Raw genomic sequence first — 17,638 nt, 5'->3', positions numbered from 1 at the left:
CAACCCTGAACAGGATATAAAAAGCCCACCCTTGAGGACCCATAGACAACCGGAGACAAGACAACCACACCATCTCAAAACAAGATAATGAAACAACAACAACAACAAGATAATGAATGGACATATGCACTGAGGGCTCTGTGACCATAAAGAATATCTGAGCTATGTTCATGTGGAAGAATGACCAGAAGTAGGCTTTCCAGAAAAAGAGAATAGCATGTGCAAAGGCACATAAGCATGACAGACAATAAAGTGTTCTAGGAATATCAGGAAGCTAGATTTAGATGGAGCAGGAATTTTTTAAACAAGTGCATTATTCAAAAATATGTAGAACTTAATACACTTTTAAACAAGCCAATAGGTCCAAGAAGAAATCACAAAGGAAGTTAGAAAATACAAGGAGACAAATGAAAACAGAGATGTAACATACTAAAAGCAGTGTTAAGAGGAGGTTTATAGTTATAAAAGATCTCAGATCAACAACCTAACTTTACACCTTAAGGAACTAGAAAAAGAAAAAGCTAACCTAAAGCTAGCAGAAAGAAGAACATAATGAAGATTAGAACAGAGATAAAAGAAATAGAGAACAGAAAAACAACAGAAAAAAATGAACTAAGGTGAGCTGGTTTGTTGAAAGATCACAAAATTTACAAAATCTTAAATTAGTAAGAAAAAAAAGGAGACACAAGTAACTAAAATCAGAAATGAAACAGGCAATATAACAACCTATACTACAGAAATAAAAAGGACTATAAGGAAACATATGATATGAACAATTGTACACCAACCAATTGGATAACCTAGAAGAAATAAGTTCATTCTTAGAAACACACAACATATCAAGACTGGATCACTAGAAGGAGACTGAATTACTTCTGGTTACTAGAAAGAGACTGAATCAGTAATCAAAAAACTTCCCAACAGAGAAAAGCTCACTGGAGAATTTTAGCAACAATTTTTTAAACTTTTTTTTTAACGTTTATTTATTTTTGAGAGAGAGACAGAGTATGAGCAAGGGAGGGGCAGAGAGAGAGTGAGACACAGAATCTGAAGAAGGCTCCAGGCTCTGGGCTGTCAGCACAGAGCCCGACACGGAGCTCGAACCCAGGGACCGTAAGATCATGACTTGAGCTGAAGTGGGATGCTTAACTGACAGCCACCCAAGCACCCCAGAATTTTACCAACGTTTAAAGAAGAATTAACATCAATCCTCCTCAAACTCTTACAAACAACTGGAGAGGAGGGAACACTGCCAAACTCATTTTATGAGGCCAGCATTACCCTCATAATAAAGCCAAACAAAGACAATATAGGAAAACCATGACCAATTTCCGTGGAACACTAATGCAGAAATCCTCAAGAAAATACTAGCAAACTAAATTCAACACATGAAAAGGATTGTACACCATGACCAAGTAGAATATATTCCTGGAATGGAATGGAATGTGTATGAAAATCAAGAAATGTAATCTACCATATTAACAGACTAAGGGTCAAACAAGCACATTATAGAGTGTTTTTAGAGCTGCCATGGCAAAAAAAACAAAACAAACAAACAAACAAAAAAAGGTGGGAAGAACATCCCAAGTAACTCTTCACCTCACCCCAGGTCTCTCAAATTTCTTCAACTAGAGAAGCTCCAATTAAAGTGTCTATTTTTATCTACCTTATATATTAAACTTCAATTTTAACTTCATCCAGAAGCAATGGGGAACTGGTGAAGGATGTTAGGCAGAAGAGTAACATGATCAAATTTGTGTTTTACAAGGGTAACTGGCAACAATGTGAAGAACTGGAGATACTGGAACCAGAGAGGTTACTTAGGTGGTTACTGTAATCTTCCAGATGAAGAGATTAAGAGGGTCTAGATTGTAGCCAAGCAAATGTAGAGAAAGGGTCATATTTTAGGAGTAACCATAGTAGGATTTAGTGCCTGACTGAATATGGTGAAGTGAAGAGCTGAATACAATTCTGAATTACTAACAAGCTTGAATAACTAGGTGGATAGCAAAGCCATTAAGGAAAACTAGAAAACATTGGGTAAAAATGATTTTCTAGGAAACAGATAAGGAGTTGGTCTTGGATGTGCTGTGCCACTGTGAGTGTTCTTGCCAATAAATATTACATGTGTTTCAGTGAACAGGGTTTCAATAAAATGAACACAAGGGAAGACATGTGGCAACTGCTAACCAAAAGATAACAGATAAACACAAAATCAAGACCTAGACTGACAGTATCAAAAGATGCTAGACTCCTGAAATAAGACCCTGGAGCAGAGCCTTGGTCACCTATTCAGGAGTCATTTTACTAAAGCTATATGAAATGATAAGAAAAAGTGCCATACTTGGCCAGAGGTCAGATCTTAAGCACCAACAACACAAGGAAGCATGAAAGAACCTCAAAATACTTCTGAGAGGCAAATAATGGTCATTAAGCCCAACGATTGCTCTTTATAAGTCAGGTAGAGCCAACTGTGTGAAAAAAGGCAGTCTACAAAACCCATGATCAAGAGCGAGGAATACAGAGTAACCACTAAAGAAAGCTATGGTTAAGGAAGCAGATGCCTGAACCTGTTTAGTACAGGTACCCAGATACATTCTAGCATAGAAAAGTAAAGTTCCAAAGAATAGCCACGGTTCAATCATTTTGAGTATGTATTAGGTTCCTAAGGTAATTACTATTAGAAAGCTTTCATTAAATGAATTAAAAAAATTTTTTTTGGTTAGTTTAAGGGCTTAACCAAATATAAGCAAGCATCACTAATCTAAAAAGTTCAGGTTATAAATCTCCTGACAACACTGAATGAACTATGGACTATTACACATCACTGTTGTCAGAATTAAAATTCACATGTATCAAATCAAAATAAGTAAAAGAGCCATACCTTTTCCAGGTTTGTATTTGAGATTGAAAGGCTGATTCTGCCAGATATAGGGGACCAGCATAGGTGCAAAGTGGGTCATTATCCTCTCAATATACTTTTGAAGAATCTCTTTGTGTTTTTCTGGGTCTCTTGGTTCATCTGGTATCAGGAATAGGTGATACTCCACAGTGTCTTCCACTGTAGCAAGCTTCATATTTTCTTCCATTCTTTGAAAACTACATTTAAAGTTTCAATAACATAAACCACATAGAATAATGCAGAATATCCAAATTCTCAAACGATTCTAGATGATTCCATTGTTTTCCAAAATTCAGTTACCCACATACTATCATTTTAATTTTTTGACTTTATCAAGTATTAATAGTAACACCTATTTAATATTCTTTTAATGAGGTTTTTATGCTGAAAATTCTGTTCTTCATACCTGAAATTATATTAAAAGAACTTTTGATATAATACAGTAAATGGAAATCCAGTGTCACATTCCCAAATTAATAGGCATGTAAGAATTTTAAAAAAATGTTTGCCCTTGTACTAGCAGTAGTGTGTGTAGCACACTTTGAGAAACACTACAATAACATTTTATGTTTCAATACTATCAAAAGTCCCAGTTCCGCCACTAATTAGTTGTCACTTTCGGCACTTCACTTTCTCTTTCTGGGGCCTTTTCCTTAACTGTAGAATGAGAATGTTACTCTTTCATTTCTAAAATCCTCCCCCAGTTTAAACTGTTATTATTTGAAAGCTCTTAAGAGCAATCTCCCTTAGGCTGCAAAATTTCAACCTCTTTTTATGAATATTGTATGGCACAGGGGAATACAAAACATTCATGTCCTATCATCTCACCCCAAAATAATTTGCCCACGGTTCTTGATCCTACAGCTGTCCTAAAACTGCTCCCTTTTCAGGTCTCAGGGGGTACAGCTCCAGTACATTAAGAGCAGATAGATATCTATTTTTTTTAATTTTTTTTAACCTTTATTTTTGAGACAGAGAGAGACAGAGCATGAATGGGGGAGGGTCAGAGAGAGGGAGACACAGAATCTGAAACAGGCTCCAGGCTCTGAGCTGTCAGCACAGAGCCTGACGCGGGGCTCGAACTCACGGACTGCGAGATCACGACCTGAGCCGAAGTCGGACGCTAACCGACTGAGCCACCCAGGCGCCCCTAGATAGATATCTATTTTCTAAGGGTTTTCCTTAAAACAAAAGTGCTAGCTCACTATTGCTGCCAGACGAGGCTTGGTAAAGGCAGGCACTGTACTGGATGGTCCACTGTAAGGCACAATTCGATTTTTATCCTTACTCGGTTTTCTAAAGGACTAATAAAACGAAGTCGAGAGGAACCTGCATCCAGTCACCGCAGTCTGTCCAAATCATTTGGCTTCTCAACCCAGAGCAAGAGATAATTCTGTCAACCCGCCCCATAATGCCAAGCACACATTTTTATGAAGAAGTTAGTGTCAGAACTGGAAGGAGCTTCGAGACCACTCAGCCTAATTCCTTGCTGTACAGGTGAGAAAACCAGAGCACAGAAAGAGAAGAGACCAAGCTGCAGAGGGCTGAGCTGGAGTCTAGCGCTCTTGACTCAGACTACGCTTTCTCCCTCCATCCGACAAACTGAAGCCAATTCCGCTTACGATCCTCGGGCCTGCCCCACGCGTCTCGGCTGCGGCACCTTTCCTCGACCGCCCCTCCTACCGCGTCAGTAGCAGTCCAAGTCCGGCCCAAGGTCAGGCCAGACGCTTCTCGGGCGCCTGAGGTTAGCCGACACCCCTGAAACACCCGCTCGCCCCGGAACTCCCAGCAACGTCACTGCTGCGCGTCCGCGGGAACATTAGATGGGTGCTCAGGTGCGTTCGTCACTTCCGCCCCCGCGGGGAAGCAGGCAGGGCGGAGGGCTAGAGGGGTGGGGACCCTGGAGAGGTGGCGGTCCGGAGTCTAGGCGACGGGGCGTGACGGGGCCGGAAGGTGGCGGGAGGGGGCCGGGCCGGAGCCGGCGGGAGGGCCAGGTCCCGAGGCCCCGACCCTGGCGTGCCCGCCCCCTCCGCGGCAGAGGAGGAAGAGGAGGATGATCTCCAGATACACCCGGAAGGCGGTGCCACAGAACTTGGAGTTGTAAGTGGACTGCTCAGCCATCCTAACCGGGGCTGTGGGAGACTGAGGCGGGCAGCGGGCGCTCTGGAGACCCCTTCCAAGCAGCGCTTCCCACCTTTCCTTTCTCAGGACAGGGGAAGGAACTGTTTCCTCCCAGCCTTGTTGGACGCTCCCCTTCCACCTCCATCTCCAGCTAAGGGCATGTCTCCTGTGCTGTCCTAGGGCTTGGCCCTCTTGGGCTGCACTTCCTGAACTCAGGGACTGGGTCTTTGGCATTTGTAGCTTACTCAGTGTTTCATGCCTCACTGTCAATGGCCATTGACTTATCGAGAAGTTACTAATAGCTGAGTGCTACAAAAAAGTTGAATACATCTAATGCCAGGCACCGTGCAAAGCTGCTTACATGCATTAGCTCACTTAATCCTATTAGGAAGGATACCAGAATAGAGAATATTATTTTGCACATTCCACAGATAAGGATCCCAGATTTTTAAAGATTGTAGCAAGCCAAAGATTACACAGCCAGGAAGTGGTGGAGCACACAAACCTGGTGTCAATCTGATCCTGAAGCCTTGGTCATAATCATTATACATTCTGTTTCCCCATTTTTGTAATTAAACATCAGAATCCTTAAGGATAAGTTTTGCTTTAGAGAGTATATATTGCAGCTGAAATACACCCCTCCCACCCTTGGTGAGGTGTTGTAATTTAGCAAGTAATGATAATGTCCTGCATTTATTAATGCTTTACACTTTCAAAAAGACTTTCACATTTTGATCCCTTGCAACAATTCTGTAAGATGGGTATGATTAGCTTTCAGTTTTTCAGAAGCTGAAACATCAGAAAGGTTACACATCCTAAGATTATAAAACCAATAGGTTTTGAGCTTGGCCTTTTAATCCTCAAATCCCAACTTTTTTTCTCCACTGAGCTATGTAATTTTAGCAATTATACATTTATTAATTAAATATTAAGTATGGGGCGCCTGGGTGGCTCAGTTGGTTAGGTATCTGACTTCAGCTCTGGTCATAGTATTGTGCTTTTTAAGTTCGAGGGTCGCATCAGGCTCTGTGCTGAGGGGTCAGAGCCTGCCTGCTTCAGACTCTGTCTCCCCCTCCCGGTGCCCCTCCCCCACTCACACTCTGTGTGTGTGTGTTTCTCAAAAATAAACATTAAAAAATTAAAAAAATATGTTAAGTATACATGATAATAAGCGTGGAATTTTCAGTCACTCTGGGTTTCTGGCTAAGCTCTTCTCTAGCCATGTGTCTTTTAAGCAAATTACTAAATATTTGAGCATTCATTTCTGTAATATAGGACTAACACCTTATCTAAAAGCATATCTAAAATGATGGCACAAGGGCGCCTAGGTGGCTCAGTCAGTTAAGCATCTGACTTCGTCTCAGGTCATGATCTCACGGTTCATGGGTTGCTGACAGCTCAGAGCCTGGAGCCAGCTTCGGATTCTGTGTCTCCCTCTCTCTTTTTGCCCCACCCCTGCTGGAGCTCTGTCTCTTTCTCCCTCTCAAAAATAAAAGCATTAAGAAATAATAAAATAAAATAAAATAAAATAAAATAAAATAAAATAAAATAAAATAAATAAAATAATGGCACAGGGTAGATCCTTAGTAATTGGCAATTTTCTTGCCCCTTCCCATCTTTACTTGCTACAATAGCCATACAAAGAAAATCTGTGATCTCTTCTTGCCTTACAGAAGCTTATTATCTACTAAGTAATAAGATATCTACACAGTAGCAATTCAGATAATAAGCTTTTTAGGAAGTAGGAAGAAGAAAGTCATTTTCCAAACAAAGGGAACAGGTCTTAGCTAAAAGTCTGCTTTTATAATTAGTTCTGACCATTCTGAAAGTAGCAAAAAAAAAATCTTTTGTGAAAAAAATTGCTGGTAGGCACTTAGTGGGCCAGAATTACTGATCCAGTATAGTTCTGTTACTTGTTCTCTATTGTTGACTTGATACTCCTTAAAGACCACTCTCTCCAAAGGTGATTCTCTAGGAGAATATGATGTGAATAATGAAGATAATGAAGATTATATGTATCTAAATGATAGTAAAATAAAAACAATTTTTACTTTTGGCATTATGATAATTTGCTTTGAAGAAGTAACTTTCCTTTTCTCCCTAATAGTTCCAAATTATAGATATTGAAAAGAGCTTGAAAAAAAAGTTTTCAACATACAGCTTTAATACTTAAAAAGTGATAAGTTTCACTCATATGAGGACTTTAAGAAACAAAACAGATGAAAATAAGGGAAGGGAAACAAAAATAATATAAAAACAGGGAGGGGGACAAAACAGAAGAGACTCAAATATGGAGAACAAACTGAGGGTTGCTGGAGGGGTTATGGGAGGGGGGGATGGGCTAAAAAGGAGTGAACTATTGATACATGGTTCACTCCTTTTTATTGCTCAATCTTATTCATCATGTGGATATATCAGAGTTTAACCGTTCACCCATCAAAGGACATTTCAGTTTCCATTTTTTTTTTCAATTATAAATAAAACTGCTGCAAACATTTGTGTACAGATTTTTGTGTGAACGTAAGTTTTCATTTCTCTGAGATCAGTTCTCAAGAGTGAATGGCTAGGTCTTATGGTAAATGCACGTGTTTAGTTTTATTAGAAGCTGTGAGACTATTCCAGAGTGACTGTACCAGTTTATATTTCCACCAGGAGAGCATGAGATATCTGGTTTCACATCCTTGCCTGCATTTGGTGTTATTACCATATTTTGTTTTAGCTATTCTAATAGGTATGTGATTATAACTTATTATATTTTAAATTTGAAGTGAAATTAATTTTAAGAATATATTTTTTTAATCTAGTATATCCAAAATATTATCATTTTAATATGTAATCAAGATAAAACTATCAATGATCCATTACACGTTCTTGTCATACTAAGCCTTCAAAATCCTGTGTGTTACAAACTTAAAGCACATCCCATTTTTGACTAACCAAATTTTAAAGTTTTTGTTTGAATTCCAGTTAACATACAGTCTGATACTACTTTCAGGTGTCCAGTATAGTGACTCAGTACTTCCATACAACATCCAATGATGCTCATCACACCAATTAACCACACTTTAACTGCTAATTGCTAGTGGCTTCTGTATTGGACAGTGCAGTCCCAGAGCAGCAGGAAGTAGGTGATTAACTTGTAGGTTAAGCTGCTGAAAGTATGTTTTTTTCTTTACAGGAAATATAACTTTTTAAAAAATCTTTCACAGGAAAGGAATAACAAAACATGCTATTAATCATCATCCCCTTCCAGAGCAGCTGGATGAAATTTCTTCTACCAATGACAGCCACGAAAAAGATACGAGTTCCCAAAGGTAACAACACAAATTGTACTTGTTTGCTTATTACACTGGATAATGGCAAAAGTGTTTTGTGTGTGTGTGTGTGTGTGTGTGTGTGTGTGTTTTGGCTTGAGCTTGATATCTAATCTTGAACTAATGAAACAAAACAAGGACTTTTATCGCATTTTCAGTACCATTCAACTTTTATTCTGGAACAGCTAATGAAAACATCATACTTATAACCCTTTAAGTAGTATTATTACATAGTTAAAAGACAAGACTGAGGAGGAGTCTAACATCTGATTTTTAATCCTGGTTCTGCCACTTATTAGCTGAGTAACACTAGGCAAGTTACTTACCAGATAATAGTATCTCTTAAAGAGTGTTATAAATATAAATGAGATAAAGTATGTAAAACTTGGGACAATAATTGGCATATGGTGAGTATTAGCTGCAGTTATCATTCTGTAACTTCAAAGAGGGTTCTGAGAAGCAATGTGGTATCATAGAAAAATTATAATCATAAAAACTAATTTCAAAACCTAGGACTCAATACATTGTCTTTAAAATGGGGTTGACTTCTACATCACCAAGTTGTTGGGAGGAATAAATGGGATTATATCTATAAAAGTGCTTGGTAAACTGTAAAAGTGCCACACAAGTCCAGATATTACTTTCATATTTCTGAAATGTTTTTAGTTTTCAAGGGTAGATGTTATAAGTAGAATGTTAAAGTATTTGTTGTAATCAAAGCCACACTGAGATACCACCTCACGCTGGTCAGAGTGGCTAAAATGAACAAATCAGGAAACTACAGATGCGGGCAAGGATGTGGAGAAATGGGAACCCTCTTGCACTGTTGGTGGGAATGCAAACTGGTGCAGCCACTCTGGAAAACAGTGTGGAGGTTCCTCAAAAAATTAAAAATAGAACTACCCTACGACCCAGCAATAGCACTGCTAAGAATTTACTCAAGGGATACAGGAGTGCTGATGCATAGGGGCACATGTCCCCTATGTTTATAGCAGTGCTTTCAACAATAGCCAAATTATGGAAAGAGCCTAAATGTCCATCAATTGATGAATGTATAAAGAATATGTGGTTTGGGGTGCCTGGGTGGCTCAGTCGGTTGAGCGTCCGACTTTGGCTCAGGTCATGATCTCGCGGTCTGTGAGTTCGAGCCCCCCGTCGGGCTCTGTGCTGACAGCTCAGAGCCTGGAGCCTGCTTCGGATTCTGTGTCTCCCTCTCTTTCTGCCCCTCCCCCACTCATGCTCTGTCTCTCTGTCAAAAATAAATAAAACATTAAAAAAAATCTTTTAATAAAAAAAGGAATATGTGGTTTATATATGCAATAGAATACTACTTGGCAGTGAGAAAGAATAAAATCATGCCATTTGCAGCAATGTGGATGGAACTGGAGGGTGTTATGCTGAGTGAAATAAGTCTGTGAGAGAAAGACAGATATCATGTTTTCACTCATATGTAGATCTTGAGAAACTTAACAGAAGACCATGGGGGAAGGGAAGGGGAAAAAAATAGTTACGAACAGAGAGGGAGGGAGGCAAACTATAAGAGACTCTTAAATATAGAGAACAAACTGAGGGTTGATGGGGGTGGGGGAGAGTGGGGAAAGAGGGGAAAGAGGAGGGCACCTGTTGGGATGAGCACTGGGTGTTGTATATAAGCCAATTTGACAATAAATTATATTAAAAAATATTTATTGTAAACTACGACTAGAATTATTTAGAATCACTGTCATCAATTCTGCAGGAATTAGGTAGGATTTTTCCATGATGCTTAATTGATAAGTTCTTCATTTATTTTTCTCTTGTGGATATATTTGTGTATATGCTTGTCATCTAGTAAATTGCTGAATAGTTAATGCTACAGAAACTTGAGGAAATATAAGAATTTCTCTTTTTTCTCTCTTCCTTCCAAATTGGGCATTTAGTGAGTCTGACATCACACAAGAATCACCTTTTACATCAGCTGACACTGGGAATTCAAGATCTGCTTTTCCAAGTTATACAGGAACAGGGATCTCCACTGAAGGCAGCTCGGACTTCTCCTGGGGATATGGTGTGAGTTGTTGGTTATTGGTCTGATGGAGTTCTTGGCAGACTATTCTGGGAGTTAGGATTTATCAGTTTTGTCAGTATATTTCATTCCTTTACTCTCCTTCATGGTTTCTTTACATTTTAATATTTCTCATCAGTTTTTACCCTCTTTCAGTATTTGCTTTGCTTTTATGGATATAGTAGTTAATCCTTTTAGGTACTTAGTGTTTGACTTAAACAGTTGCATATTAATATGGATCTGGGCCCTGGATCTACTCCTTTTGCTGTGTGCAGTACACTAATGTGTCTCTCCACCACTAATGTTACCTTGTTGTTTAAATTGTTCTTAGAAGTTGATTATTAAGCTATTATAGACTGGGAAAATGATTATGATCTATTGTTAAATGAAAAAAGCAGATTAAAAATAGTATGTATAGTGTGGTTCTAATTTGAGTTTACATATGTTTTTGTTTATACATATATTAGAAAAAAGGACTAAAGATATCTACCCAAAATGTTATTCAGTCATTATTTAATGGGTGTTGAGATGAGATTGACTTATTTATTTCTAATCCATAATATCTGGTAGGGAATTCTTACGGCATTGTTCATAATTCTCTTGGCCAATCCTTTACATATATGTTAGAATCTGTTTGTTAAATTGCATGGGTCAACTTGGGGAGGATTGCTATCTTAATGATATTGAGTTCTTTATTCATGAATTTGATATATAAATCTTTGCATTTTTTAAAGCTTATTTATTTAAGTAATCTCTACACCCAACACAGGGCTTGAACTCAGAACCCCCAAATCAAGAGTCTTATACTCTAACGACTGAGCCAGCCAGGCACCCCATAAATCTTTTCATTTAGTATTAATTTTTAAAATATATTTTAATAAATTATTATAATTGTATCCATAAAGTTCCACTTGTTGAATATTTATTTCTAGGTACCTTATATGGTATAATATAAAAATTACATTAAAAAAATTTTTTTAACATTTATTTATCTTAGAGACAGCACAAGCAGGGGAGAGAAGAGAGAGGGAGACACAGAATCTGAAGCAGGCTCCAGGCTCTGAGCTGTCAGCACAGGGCCTGATGCAGGGCTCGAACCCACAAACTGTGAGATCATGACTTCACCCAAAGTTGGATGCTTAAACGACTGAGCCACCCAGGCGCCCCTAAAAATTACATTTTTTTTTTTTATAAATTTTTTTTTTCAACGTTTATTTATTTTTGGGACAGAGAGAGACAGAGCATGAACGGGGGAGGGTCAGAGAGAGGGAGACACAGAATCGGAAGCAGGCTCCAGTTTCCGAGCCATCAGCCCAGAGCCTGACGCGGGGCTTGAACTCACGGACCGCGAGATCGTGACCTGGCTGAAGTCGGACGCTTAACCGACTGCGCCACCCAGGCGCCCCTAAAAATTACATTTTTAATCTATTTATTGCTGGTGTGTAAAGGTACAGTCCCTGTTTTTTAAGGGAACTGAGTTGTAGGATAATGTTGGCTTCTGGCAAAAATTTATATTGTCATGTTTTTAAAACTTCTAACATGTTATTATATGTTTTAATAGATTTCTCATTTATTTAATACTAGGTTAAACTTTCACTGGATTTATTATTATTATTTTTAACTGTGATATTCACATAACATAGAATTCACTTTTTTTTTTAAATATTTTATTTATTTTTAAGGCAGAGAGAGACAGCATGAGTGGGGATGGTGCAGAGAGAGAGAGGGAGACACAGAATTGGAAGCAGGCTCCAGGCTCTGAGCTGTGAGCACAGAGCTCGACGCGGGGCTCGAACTCACAAACTGTGAGATCATGACCTGAGCCGAAGTCAGACGCTCAACCAACTGAGCCACCCAGGCGCCCCAGAATTCACTTTTTTAAAGTGAACAGTTAAGTGGTTTTAGTATATTCACAAAGTTGTGCAACCATCACTATGTCTAATTTCGGGACATTTTTCTCACCCCCAAAAGAAGTCCCATGTGCATTAGCTGTCCCTTTCCAACCCTCCAGTCTCCCAACCCGCTGTGGACCACCAGTCTGCTTTCTGTTTGTATGGATTTGCCTATTCTGACATTTCATATAAATGGATCATACAATATGTGACCTTTTGTGTCTGGCTTATTTCACTTCATATATTTTCAAGATTTATCCATGTTTTAGCATGTGTCAGTACTTCTTTTTTGTTGATGAATATAATTCCAAAAAATTCCAAAATTTTGTTCATCTGTTCATCAGTTGATGGACATTTAGGTTATTTTGTTTTTTTGGCTATTTTGAATAATGCTACTATGAATATTTGTGTGAACGTTTTTCTGTAGACATATGTTTTTGAATATTCTTAGGTATATACCTATGAGTTGAATTAAAACCATTTTAATTTTTTGAAGAATACATTTATCATTGACATTTATTGTTATGATCATGCTTTTTCAAGGTTTCTAGTTAGGATATAAATAATGTTGATATTTTCCTTATATTACACAAACATTTCATTGCAGGTATCACATGTATGTCAGAGTAGGTAATTTACTTGATAAATCCCCCTGAATGTAACCAGTTTCCTATTAATTCTACTGCCTCCTAACCTCTGCAAATACCCTTCTTACTTCACAGATGTTTCAACAGCCTATACTGGGTCACTACCCCCTGCATCCTTTTACCCATTTGGTGCTCTTTTCACCCTGCTCAGAGTCAGACACCTAGTGTAGTCCTGACTTCTATACAGACACCTTCTTCATCCTGCTTGGACTGTCACCCTGTGTGAGGCTGCCTGCTCCCAACATAGTAGCTTTCTTCTCCATTCTGGTCCCAACATTACAAGCTGGCTACTCCCCACATGGACATCCTCTTCATCTTACTTGTGCTCCAACACCCAGAAACAACCTGCTACCCCGCCTGAAAACACCCACTGTGGCACTGTATTTTCAAAAGAAATGCCAGTATATATCCCATCTCACATGATGCTCTTCTTACAAGGTATTGATACTCCTCCATTGAGAGATAGGGTATATGTTCTTTCCTCTTGAATCTGAATGGATCATTTGCCTCAGTCATTAGCATGCAGTGAATGTGATGCTGCATGATTTTCTAGGTTAGAAAGTAACACAGCTTCTGCCTGCCTCTTTTTCTGTCTCTCTGGATACTTGACCTTGGATTGCAGCCACCGTGTTGTGATGAAGTTCAGACCACATGGAAAAACCCATGTGGAAATGAACTGAAGCCCCCAGCTGAAAGCCAGCATCAACTGTCAGAGATTTGAGTGAATGACCATTCAAATGAATTCAGGTCCAAGCCTTCATGTTTTTCAAGATGTTTTTAAGAGCTTTATCTCAGATGTTGTGGAGAAGAGATAAGCTATTCCTGCTGTGATTAAAAATTCCTGACCTATATAAACCTGGAGAGATAATACATGATTGTTGCTGTTTTAAGTCAGTAAGTTTGGGAGTACTTGTTATACTGCCAAAATAACTAGAAAACCCTACTGCACTGCCCAGGGTCAGGAAAATTGCTTAGATGTTCTCTTCACCCCTCTTGGTCTCCTTCCATACAACAGACCATCTTCCTACACAGATGCCCTCATTACTCTGCGTGGGTTCCAATTTCATATACCAGGCTGCTCTCCCAGGTTGATGCTTTCCTTATTCTGTTCTGACTTTGAAACTCCATGCTGGGTGTCTCTAAGGCACTGAATAACAGGCAGTATGTATTTACAGTCCCTGAGAAAGGAAACTCATAAGGTGAGCCCCTGTTTACCCTGGTTCCTGACTGGGGATAACTTTCTGACTGTGGATTTGTGAGCCAGAGTCCAAACAAGGCATGGTGGTCCTATTGTGCTGAGGAACAGAGATCAGAGTTCATGGAAGATGAAGTAGCTGGAATATGCAGGTCAGGGGGAGATAAAGAGCACCAGAAATTATAAATAAGTGGGTAAATACAAAAGTCTATATTTTTTGGTGATTTCTTCTTTATGCAAGATAGAGTTTATACCTATAGAAGTGAAAGATGAGGGGCGCCTGGGTGGCGCAGTCGGTTGAGCGTCCGACTTCAGCCAGGTCACGATCTCGCGGTCCGTGAGTTCGAGCCCCGCGTCGGGCTCTGGGCTGATGGCTCGGAGCCTGGAGCCTGTTTCCGATTCTGTGTCTCCCTCTCTCTCTGCCCCTCCCCCGTTCATGCTCTGTCTCTCTCTGTCCCAAAAATAAATAAACGTTGAAAAAAAAAATTTAAAAAAAAGAAGTGAGGGGCGCCTGGGTGGCGCAGTCGGTTGGGCGTCCGACTTCAGCCAGGTCACGATCTCGTGGTCCGTGAGTTCGAGCCCCGCGTCAGGCTCTGGGCTGTTGGCTCAGAGCCTGGAGCCTGATTCCGATTCTGTGTCTCCCTCTCTCTCTGCCCCTCCCCCGTTCATGCTCTGTCTCGCTCTGTCCCAAAAATAAATAAACGTTGAAAAAAAAAAAAAAAAAGAAGTGAAAGATGAGACAAATACAGTTCAAAGGATGGGTGGTTGTAAATGGAATTATTCTGTTATAAGGCTGTTATATTTGTGAAGTGTCAGGTATCAAGAGAGAAATGGGAAGTGTGAAGAAGAAGGTATGAAGTGGTAAAATAATGACTCTAACTAGACTTCAATATGTTATGAATGCATATTATTAGCTCTAGAGCAGGCATTAAAAAATTATAAGAATAAGTTATGCCAATTGGGGAAATAAAATGGAAAACTAAGAAATACTTGATTTGTTGATCAAATAAGTCAGGGGGAAAAAAAAAAAAGAAAGGAACAAGAGAGGACCAAAAAACAGAAGGGACAAATGGAAAAGAAGTAGCAAGATGGTACATTTAACCCAGTTTTGTCAACAATTAAATGTAAATGGATTAAACACTCCAATTAAAATGCAGAGATTGTCAGAATGGATAAAAAGCAAAACTCAACTGTATACTATATGGAAGAAATGCACTGTAAATATAAAGGCACATTAGGTTGAAATTTAAAGGACAGAGAAGGATATACCATGAACACAGTAGACTGACATGGTTATAATATGAGACAAACTGAACTTGAAAACACTGAGTTTGCCCTATGAAAGAGGACTATTCCTAGCAATAAAAGAGGCAGTTGGTCTTAGCCCGGGCTGCCATAACAAGACACCACAGACTATGTGGCTTAAGCAACAGATATTTATTTTCTCACAGTTCTGGAGGCTGGAAGTCTAAAAGCAAGGTGCCGTCTGAGTTGGTTTCTGGCGAAGCTTCTCTTTCTAGCATACTGTGTCCTCATATGGCCTTTCTTCTGGGCATGCTCACAGATGGAGAGACCTCTGGCATGTCTTCTTACAAGAACATCAGTCCTGGGGCACCTGGGTGGCTCAGTCAGTTGAGCATCTGACTTTGGCTCAGGTCATGATCTCACAGTTCATGAGTTCGAGCCCCGCATTGGGCTCTTTGCTGACAGCTCAGAGCCTGGACCCTGCTTCAGATTTTGTGTCTCCCTGTCTCTCTCTGCCCCTTCCCTGCTCACACTCTGTCTCTCTCTCTCAAAAACAAACAAATATTAAAAAAATTTTTTTAGGGGGGGCCTGGGTGGCTCAGTCAGTTGAGCATCCAACTTTGGCTGAAGTGATGATCTCACTGCTCATGACTTCAAGCCCCGTGTCGGTCTCAGAGCCTGGAGCCTGCTTCAGATTCTGTGTCTCCCTCTCTCTGCCCTTCCTTCACTCATGCTCTCTCTAAGATAAAATAATAAAAGACATTAAAAAATTTAAAAAAAAATTTAAAATACCTATTTTAGAAAAGAATACAGCTTTGAAATGAATAATTGAAGTTTCTAGCTTAAAATGGTAGGAAAGAAGAATGAAAGAAATAATGAAGAGCAAAAATCAGTGAAAAGGAAAACAGATAAATAAAAGAGAAAATGAACAAGTCCAAGAGTTGATCCTTTGAAAAGATTAATAATAAGCCCTCTGGTGATACTAGTCAAGAAAAAGCAAGGAAACACAGATTACAAATATCATGAATGAAAGAGTAAACATCACCTCAAACCCTACAGACGTTAAAAGAATAGGAACAGTTTTATGCCAATAAATTCTGCAACTTATATAAAATGGACAAATTCCTCAAAACTGAATACTTGTAGAATTCTTAAAGAAACTGAATCAAACAACTCTCAGAGAAAGCTTTACGCCTACATGGTTTCACTACTGAATCTATCATACATTTTTTTGTGGAAGAAATAAAAGTCACACAAGCTTTTTCCAAAAAACAGGAGCATTTTTAATGCACTTTATGAAGCCATCATAATATATTGATGCCCAAACCTGAGAAAAACATATCATAAAAGAAAATTATGAGTTGGGACTTCCAGTATGGCAGAATGAATACCTTGACAAGTCTTTTTCTCCAAAAGCAACAATAAAAAGTCACAAGCGACCATTTCAGAGTCCTGAAATTGACCAAATTCTCTGTTAATTGAACTTAACAGAGAAGCAGTTATTCATGAAAATCATTAGAACCATGAGTTAAGAACAGTGAGAATGTGTTCTACTTACAAAGAGGCAAGCTGTGACAACTAGCAGCTTCACCACCAGAGGGGTCAGTAGTTTGGAGTGGAACCTGGACACAAACTGATACCCCAATGGCATCATCAGTAACAGTAGCAAACTCAGTGGCATACAAACAAGGCAAATAGTGGCTCAGATAGTCTGTGGATTTAGTACTGGTTAGGGCAAAAAAGTAAGACTACCCAGAAATTTATCAAGGAAACCCGGGAAATAAGATACTCATAGGCACTGATAAACTCTCCACATATCCATGCAGCATGCAAATGCAGAGGAAATAATGAAAGGGCACAGAAATTAAAAGTCAAGGCAGACAGGGGCGCCTGGGTGGCTCAGTCGGTTAAGCGTCTGACTTCAGCTCAGGTCACGATCTCGCCTTCCGTGGGTTTGAGCCCCGTGTCGGGCTCTGGGCTGATGGCTCAGAGCCTGGAGCCTGCTTCCGATTCTGTGTCTCCCTCTCTCTCTGCCCCTCCCCCATTCATGCTCTGTCTCTCTCTGTCTCAAAAATAAATAAACGTTAAAAAAAAAATTAAAAAAAAAAGTCAAGGCAGACAAAATAAAGACAATACTACTAGAAACAAAAAGAGACATTTCATAATGATAAAAGACCAATTCGAGGCACCTGGCTCAGTCAGTTAAACATCTGACTCTTGATTTCAGCTCAGGTCGTGATCTCATGGTTCATGAGATCTGCCCTCCCCCTGCTCTTCC

The 17,638-nt window shown here is 39.4% G+C and overlaps 2 protein-coding genes across 8 annotated transcripts in view; one reads left to right on the top strand and one right to left on the bottom strand.

Moving 5' to 3' along the window:
- ECD (ecdysoneless cell cycle regulator) overlaps positions 1-4,702 on the bottom strand; it is a 32,972-nt gene extending 28,270 nt beyond the window's left edge. For 2 of the 4 annotated variants that reach the window (XM_030335268.1, XM_030335271.1), the window contains exons 1-2: positions 4,525-4,702; positions 2,885-3,099 (exon numbers count right to left, since the gene is read on the bottom strand). In XM_030335268.1, the coding sequence (XP_030191128.1) occupies positions 2,885-3,089 (205 nt within the window). In that variant the 5' untranslated portion in view covers positions 3,090-3,099; positions 4,525-4,702. Of the gene's footprint in view, positions 1-2,884; positions 3,100-4,472 lie in introns of all 4 variants that reach the window. The other 2 variants (XM_030335269.1, XM_030335270.1) reach the window with 2 other exon arrangements.
- A 96-nt stretch (positions 4,703-4,798) lies between these two features.
- FAM149B1 (family with sequence similarity 149 member B1) overlaps positions 4,799-17,638 on the top strand; it is an 86,855-nt gene continuing 74,015 nt past the window's right edge. For 3 of the 4 annotated variants that reach the window (XM_030335274.1, XM_030335273.1, XM_030335272.1), the window contains exons 1-3: positions 4,799-5,002; positions 8,233-8,337; positions 10,257-10,386. In XM_030335274.1, coding sequence (XP_030191134.1) covers positions 4,956-5,002; positions 8,233-8,337; positions 10,257-10,386 — 282 coding nt within the window. In that variant the 5' untranslated portion in view covers positions 4,799-4,955. Of the gene's footprint in view, positions 5,003-8,201; positions 8,338-10,256; positions 10,387-17,638 lie in introns of all 4 variants that reach the window. The other variant, XM_030335275.1, reaches the window with a different exon arrangement.

The sequence above is a fragment of the Lynx canadensis genome, chromosome D2 (assembly GCF_007474595.2).
Source record: "Lynx canadensis isolate LIC74 chromosome D2, mLynCan4.pri.v2, whole genome shotgun sequence".
Taxonomy (NCBI): domain Eukaryota; kingdom Metazoa; phylum Chordata; class Mammalia; order Carnivora; family Felidae; genus Lynx; species Lynx canadensis.
The sequence above is the reverse complement of the archived record's forward strand: the minus strand, read 5'-3'. Positions and strand labels throughout refer to the sequence as shown.